Source organism: Chiloscyllium plagiosum, chromosome 6 (assembly GCF_004010195.1).
Source record: "Chiloscyllium plagiosum isolate BGI_BamShark_2017 chromosome 6, ASM401019v2, whole genome shotgun sequence".
Lineage (NCBI taxonomy): Eukaryota > Metazoa > Chordata > Chondrichthyes > Orectolobiformes > Hemiscylliidae > Chiloscyllium > Chiloscyllium plagiosum.
This window is the reverse complement of record NC_057715.1, coordinates 83,244,104-83,252,500: the sequence shown is the minus strand read 5'-3', so window position 1 is coordinate 83,252,500 and position 8,397 is coordinate 83,244,104. Positions and strand designations below refer to the sequence as shown.

At 41.4% G+C, this 8,397-nt stretch overlaps 1 protein-coding gene across 1 annotated transcript in view; it reads left to right on the top strand.

The window, feature by feature from the left end:
* The first annotated feature begins 3,902 nt into the window (after window positions 1–3,902).
* urad (ureidoimidazoline (2-oxo-4-hydroxy-4-carboxy-5-) decarboxylase) overlaps window positions 3,903–8,397 on the top strand; it is a 15,067-nt gene continuing 10,572 nt past the window's right edge. Inside the window, exon 1 of the mRNA XM_043692777.1 lies at window positions 3,903–4,333. Coding sequence (XP_043548712.1) covers window positions 4,024–4,333 — 310 coding nt within the window. The 5' untranslated portion in view covers window positions 3,903–4,023. The remainder of the gene's footprint in view (window positions 4,334–8,397) is intronic.

Here is an 8,397-nt window from a genome sequence, read left to right as displayed (position 1 = left end):
ACGCCTTCTTCACTATCCTATCTACCTGCGACTCCACTTTCAAGGAGCTATGAACCTGCACTCCAAGGTCTCTTTGTTCAGCAACACTCCTTAGGACCTTACCATTAAGTCTATAAGTCCTGCTAAGATTTGTTTTCCCAAAATATAGCACGCATTTATCTAAATTAAATTCCATCTCCCATTCCTCAGCCCACTAACCCATCTGATCAAGAGCCTATTGTAATCTGAGGTAACGTTCTTCACTGTCCACTACACCTCCAATTTTGGTGTCATCTGTAAACTTACTAACTATTCCTCTTATGCTCACATCCAAATCGTTTACGTAAATGACAAAAAGTAGTGGACCCAACACCCATCCTTGTGGCACTCCACTGGTCACAGGCCTCCAGTCCTAAAAACAACCCTCCAACACCACCCTCTGTCTTCTACCTTTGAGCCAGTTCTGTATCCAAATGGCTAGTTCTCTCTGTATTCCGTGAGATTTAACCTTGCTAACCAGTCTCCCATGGGGAACTTTGTTGAACGCCTTACTGAAGTCCATATAGATCACATCTACCACTCTGTCCTCATCAATCCTCTTTGTTACTTCTTCAAAAAACTCAGTCAAGTTTGTGAGACATGATTTCCCATGCACAAAGCCATGTTGACTACCTCTAATCAGTCCTTGCCTTTCCAAATACATGTACATCCTGTCCCTCAGGATTCCCTCCAACAACATGCCCACCACCGATGTAAGCCTCACTGGCCTATAGTTGCCTGGCTTGTCCTTACCACCCTTCTTAAACAGTGGCACCACGTTAGCCAATCTCCAGTCTTCTGGCACCTCACCTGTGACTATCAATGATACAAATACCTCAGCAAGAGGCCCAGCAATCCCTTAACATATTGTATAAATGTTTGTCTCTGTTTCCCTTTTCAGATACATTATCTGCGTCATTACATTGTTCATGCGGAAATTATAAAAACAGTTGATCTAAATTGGTATCAGTGAGCTGCAGACTAACCAATATTACTGATAACCCCTGCAGCAGTCTGAAAGGAGCTGGATGTAAAGTTCAGATTCCAGTGTACTTCACTACATTGGACACTGCTACTCAAGGCTGGTTTTTAGTTGCCAGTCTTACTACAGACATTGAAATAGCTCAGTGCTAATCTCCCTGTATCAGTGAACTCTCTTCAATAACGTCTCCTCAGTAACCTACAAGTATGTTGTCCTCAACCTATGAAAGCACTGATGAATGTATCCCTGTAAACACTACACCTTTCATATGTACTTTCTGCATTGGTAGCTGTCTTTGTCCACTCCTCATGTTACATCTTCTCAAGCTCTTTGTCCTTCCACCAGAGTGCAACTGAACTCCATAAAGAAAGGGGTACTTTGCCTGAAGCACTTTAAGAATTGGAGCATCATACAGCCACTGCCAGTACCTTAAAATAGTCTAAGTAGCAACAAACTGCTTAAAACAGAAGAAATATGTCTTAAAGATTCCCAGCTTCTAGTCAATATCTATCAAAAAAATCATGTTAATTCAAATATTTTAGTTCCTGGGTTTTTAGTTGGTTAAGGCCAGTCTTGATGTCCATCCTTGACAAAGTGATCCTAAACCACCTTCTTAAAAGGCTGCAGTCCATCCAGTGCAGCAAATCCCAAGCTGCTTAGAAATAAATTCCATATTTTGACTGTGACATTGAAGGAATTGAAATGTATTTCCAAGTTAAGATGGTGCGTGGCTTAGAGGTGAACTTAAAGATAGTGATATCTGCCTGTAAACCAGAATGGATCATCAACTGACAGTAAGTCACCAAGTCATTTTGGTCCCACTGCCATGATAATAAAACAAAAATTGCACTAACATGCCTCTCCTTCCCAATATGCAAAATATGGATTGAAAATGTGTCATTAATATTTAGATTCTCCCTACTGGAAACCCATTACAACCCTCTTAACTATTGGTTGATATTGTGGTAGAAAGCTAACGGCATAGCCAAAGTGAGGGGAAGGAGTAGCCTTACAGGAATAAAAAGCAGGATTTTCTAAACAAAGCGGAATTGATTGAATGATCTGTTACATAGAACAGGTTCAAAGCTGGCAATATAAAAACAGGACAGTCAGGAACTACATCATTAGGATGTGGTGGAACCATGGTGACTCATAAAAGGTTAGTCTGAACATATGAGGAAATATGAGGAGGAAAGTGAGAACATGAAGAAGGAACTGACTAAGGTTTCTGGTAACCAGCTAAATCTAGTAAGGTTGTCAGAGATCATTCTAAGGAAGCACCTGTGTGTGATGGATAAAGTTAAATATGCAAGGAAGGAATATAGAGAAGTACATACTGTACTTTTACTGAAGTGAATTTTAGTTCTTGTTAACAATTACAATTAATTAATAACTTCTTGATTTTCGTAACATTATTAATCCTTTTAGCTCTCTCCCTTTCCTTTCTCGACCATGGATTAACTATGGGTTAATTACACACCACTCTGAGTTAGCCATCAAGAAGCCTGAAGACAGCTGTCCTCTGATTTCACTATCTACCAAAGGAATGTGTCTAGTTTTGGATTGTGCCACCTCACAGCAGTCTGGCACCGCCAAGCCTAGGGTGGAATCAGTTTTACACAGCTATTCATATTCATCAGGAATGATGAAGGGCTTTTGCGCTAAAAGTCGATTTTCCTGCTCCTCGATGCTGCCTGACCTGCTGTGCTTTTCCAACATCACTCTAATCTTGACTCTGATCTGAAGTATCTGTAGTCCTCACTTTCGCCTCTATGAATCTGGTGCATGTACTTTCTTCTCCGAAGAGGTAGAGAATGAATAAAAACCTCAATTTTTCTCCAATGCATGAAACACTTATAAAAAGATGATTTGTCCAAATTTCAATAGTCTGTCTTCCTCTATCTTACAGGAAGTTCATAATTCATGTTTCCATTACTACCACAGAAAATTTCAGAGATCATTGCAGAAGACAAATCCTTTTTTACGCCATTAGCTGCAAGATAAGTTTAAAAGGCAAGCGTAAATGTCAGTGAATGGGTGAGTGGATAAACAGGTGAATTGATCAAATAGGTAGTTAGGTCAAATTAGTGGGGGGGGGTACGGTGGTAGGTGAATAGGGGAGCAGGTGGGTAAGGACGGTAGACATTCCGAAGGAGAGTTATTGGATTGAAATCATTTTGTTTGTCTCTCCACAGGTGCTGCCAGACCTGCCGAGTTTCTCCAGCACCGTTGTTTTTAGTTCAGATTTCCAGCAGCCACAGTATTTTTGCCTTTGTTTAGTAAGGAGGTGAGGAGGTGTGTGAGTGGATATAAGTGGGTCAAGGGTAGTTTGGTCAGGTCCTGGGGATTGTCAAGTGGTGGGTGTTTGTTTGTAAGAGGTAGTCATGTTTGATTAAGCAGGGTAGTGTTTGGAAACGTTGAGGTGGGGTTGGGGTGTGTCAGTGTAGCTAATAACCAGTATCCATTCTGGAGTTAACCAAAATTAGACTAAGACTTTCTGTCTTCTGGGTAACTACTGAGGTAAGTACTCCAGAACTGATCTTAATCATCTTTGCTTGCTCAGAGTTGGAGAGATTCGCATTTGGTCAGAGTGAGATCAGTGTAGTGGGACATCTTAGGTTGTATGGGTGGTCCCCAATAATCTGGAAACTGAAATCTAGACCAATTATATCTTATATTTATATCATGTCAAGTTTTGTTTGAGAACACTTTGGACGATCTTGGGACATGTTACTGGGTTGGAGGTGCTATATGAATTCACTAGCGTTAGTTTTTCTCATGGTGATTTACCACAATTTCCACGAATCTTACACTGACCTTGTGACAAGAGATTAGGAAATCACCTACTGGGAATTTCCGGAGTCTGGGTGCACAGTGCTGAAAGTTGCTCCCACGGATTGCTCTTTGAAACAGCTGCAGCAAAATCCCCCAACACCCAAACGCTCCAGCAGGCCACCCATTCTCAAAATCTAAATTTCCTGCATTTACCATTCCTAGCTCAAAACCGAGAACGAACAGCAACTATGGAGTCTGCAGCCTCAGGGACTCCGCTGTTTTTTTTTGTTTCTCCAGAGATAGGGGCAGTGACCTCGGGTTCAGTATCAGTCAGGGTAAACACTCGCCTCTCGCATTTTTCCATTTCTCTCTCTGGAACAATCATGGAAATGCAAGCTGTTAACTCCATGAGCTATGAACAGTTTATCGATGTGTTTGGGAATGTGATTGAGAAATTTCCCCTCATTGCAGCTGCAGTTTGGACAAAGCGTCCCTTTCCAAGTGTGAGCGCTTTAGAGCAAAACTTTGCAGATTTTATAGATTCCTTGCCTCGGTCAGGTAAGAAAATAGATGCACTCACCGAGTGCAATCTTCAACTTTAGGCGACATTGAATACACAGTTAGACTGTTGCAAGGACTTCAGTTTGACTCCAGTCTGAATAGCGTCTATCGTTTTCTTCTGAAACGGACTAGCAATCCAGAGGCCTAGACAAATGGTTTGAGGCGGGGTGAGAGTGTCAGATCACAGAAAATGATATTCAAGACCGTTTGTTAACGACTATGTCTGACCATTGCAAGGACGGTTCAATGCACTCCTGTCCAAACACTAAAACAGGTTCTATAGCTTTCACCAATGATGTTTTGACCAGGGTGTACAACCAAAATTCAGCTGCTGTGAAATATGTGCCTAGGTTGCTTCCATTTGATCACCCAGGCTGTTTCCTTGATGCCTATAATGGGGTGCTACTTCATGTTTTCATGGCTTCTCTCCAAAGTACTTCCTTCCTGATGGTTGGTGGTAACAGCCTTGGCAGTTATATTCTAGCAAGGGCTTTTCTGGGGCGCTGCAGGGTTCCGTGTAGCTAGGTCCTGAGCACGAACTGCAATTGTGTGAAGTTGCTATCATGTCTGAAAGTGCATCCTGTACTTTCTGCCACGTGGAGATATCAGAGAATGCTTCCCCTTGTGGGAGAATCTAGGACCAGCTGGCACAGTCTTAGAATAAAGGAGCACTAATGTAAGACTGAGATAAGGAGGATTTTTTTTCTTTCAGAGCATTGAGAATATTTGGAACTCCTGGCCATATAAAGCTGTAGGGGAAAGACCTCATGCATTTTTAAAGCTGAGTTGGATTCTTGATCCAATCAGGAATGAATGATTATGGGGAAAAAGCAGCAAATTCCTCCAATGTGAGGAATGTCAGATCAGCCATGGTCCTATTGAATGGCAGAGCAGGCTTGTGGGGCTGAAAGGCCTACTCGAGTTCCCATTTCTTATGATCTATACTCTCTACATCTCCCTGGTCAAGACTCCTCAGAACTGTATATGTAACAATTAAATTACCACTAACTATTCTAAACTCCAGCAAATGCAAGCCTAGCTTGTCCAACTTTTCCTGGTAAGACAGCCCACTCATTCCAACTATTGATAAGCCTTATTTGTGCTGGTTACAATGTATTTACATTCCTTTTTAAATAAGCTTACCAATAATATGCATAGTCCTTCAGATGTGGTCTCACGAGTACTTTGCATAATTGAAGCATAACCGCGCTATTTTTGTTTTCAATTCTTGTGATAAATGATAATTACTTTCCCTTATTTTCGATTATTAATTCTCTAGAAACAATAGGACCAAAATCTGCTTTGTTAACACTTTTTTCAATTTTTATAGATATCCTTACAATCTTTTTTTGTTGGCTTGCTTTCTCTCATAATCTAACTTTCCCTCATTATTAATTTTTAGTAATTTTTTTAATATTGTGCCCAATCTTCTGACTAGTTAACCACAAATGGTGGGTCATCCTTTAGAATTTTTCTTGCTTCTTGGAATGTACATTTTCTGTGTTCTGAAATATCCCTGCCACTGGATCTGACCTATTCTTTAAATTTACTTTGCCAATTCATGTTGGCCAATTCTGCTTTCCTCCCCTTATAATTGTCTTTATCTAAATTTTAAAAACAATTTAAATCTGCTTCCCTCTCCCTGAAACCGAATGTAAAGTTCAATATATTTTGTCACTGCTGCCTTGGGGTACTTTCACTATGAGATCATTATTTAAATCGATCTCACACACAATACCAAGTCTGATATAGCCTACCATATAGTCAGTTTCAGAACATGCTGTTATACGAAACTATCCTGAAAATATTCTATGAACTATTGTTTAAGATTCAGGTCCCAATTGAAACCTTCTTGCTGCAGTTTCTGTGATGACTACCAGATCATACTTTTTTTTATTATTTCACTCTCAGTTCATCTTTTGTCTTAAACTGCTAATGCATTCTGATATAGTCTTTTTTTACTGTTTTGTAAATTCTAATCTTATTTGTTGATTAACTAATATACTATCCAGCCCTTATTGTGTTTACCATTTCCTGTATTAATACATCTTTCTTTGGCCTTGACTTACCACGTCTTCCCAAATTTTATCTCTTGCCTCTACTATTAAGTTTTAAATCCTCTGTATTTGTCCTAGTTATGCAGCTGGCAAGAACACCACCTACAGCTCGATTCAGGTATAGTCCATAACATGGGGACACATCTCATTTTATCTGACCTCATTACAGCCTTGGTTCAAACATGGATAAAAGCTGAATTCCAGAGGTGAGGTGAGAGTGACAGCCCTTGACATCAAGGCTGCATTTGATCAAGTGTGGCATCAAGGAGCACTAGCTAAACTGGAATCAATGGGTATCTGGGGCAAACTCTCTAACTGTTGGGGTCATATCTGGCACATAAGAAGGTGGTAGTTTTTGCTGGAGGTCAGTCATCAGTTCCAGGACATCTCTGCAGGAGCTGCTCAGGATAAACCCTGAAATAACTCCACAGAGGCTAGTATCTGGTCACCAAGTCACCTTATATTTACAGGAGTCATTGACACTCATCCAGCTCCCTCAGAGCCAGCTGTCAGAGTGAACAGGACCTCTGACACTCCTGTTCTTATCTGTCAGCTGGAGTTCCCTGATCAGATTAACAGCCCCATTCAGTGAAATCATATTTGTCCACCTGGCTGACCTTGTTTCAATCACCACGTCCCTCCACCTCCGAGTGTGAGGACATAGGTCAGGCTTTATTTGTAATTCTCCTGGGGCATTTTAGTACTGGGTGAGGTTCCTCCAGCTCTGCCTTTGATACTGGCAGCGTTTAATGCACAGTAGCTCACCTCTTGTGCCTGGAATGTCTCGGAAGAAATTCATTCTCCTCTTCAGGTGGCAAAGGCATTGAGGCAGTGACATCCGTCGAGTCTATCTCAGATTCTGAGGTACCGTCACCGCTTGATGGAGAGGGAGAACCACGAGTTCCAGAACAGTCGGAAAGGCAGTCAAGGAACCGGGCACGATTTGCTCCTGCACTGTTTGTAGCTTTCAAATGGACCACATGCTTGTTCAGGAATGTTGCACCTACCCAAACTTTATATGCCATTAGAACTGACCTCATTTCAACCATGCATCTTACCTATGCAAGGCCATTCCCATGGCTCCTAATCAAAACCACAACCCTCTAAGTAAATTGTCTCTCCTGCTTAGCATTTCTGATCCCTTTTCATCCTCCCTCACAGGTCTGGAAGATCAGATTTAACCTGGTGTGGAATCCTCTCTCCATTAGTATCTCCACTGGAGCTAGCTGTTTAGTTGGATGAGGGGTGGTCCTATAATCAAGCAAGAACCAGGAGAGTTTGGTATATACTGAAGCTGCAGGCTGTTTCTTTAAGCTTTCCTTCAAAGTTTGGACTATTCTTTTTACCAGACCATTAGATGATGGATGGTATGGAACTGTCCTTATACGATGATTCCCATTCAACTTTTGTACATATATTTGGAAAGACAAGGACTGATTAGGGATATTCAACATGTTTTTGTGCGTGGGAAATCATGTCTCACAAACTTGATTGAGTTTTTTGAGGAAGTAATAAAGAGGATTGGTGAGGGCAGAGCGGTAGATGTAATCTATATGGACTTCAGTAAGGCATTCGACAAGGTTCCCATTGGGAGACTGGTTAGCAAGGTTAGATCTCACGAAATACAGGGAAAACTAGCCATTTGGATACAGAACTGACCCAAAGGTAGAAGACAGAGGGTGGTGGTGGAGGGTTGTTTTTCAGACTGGAGGCCTGTGACCAGTGGAGTGCCACAAGGATTGGTGCCGGGTCCTCTACTTTTTGTCATTTACACAAACGATTTGGATGCGAGCATATGAAATACAGTTAGTAAGTTTGCAGATGACACCAAAATTGGAGATGCAGTGGACAGCAAAGAGGGTTACCTCAGATTACAACAGGATCTTGACCAGATGGGCCAATGGGCTGAGAAGTAGCAGATGGAGTTTAATTCAATAAATGTGAGGTGCTGCATTTTGGGAAAGCAAATCTTAGCAGGACTTATACACTTAATGGTAAGGTCCT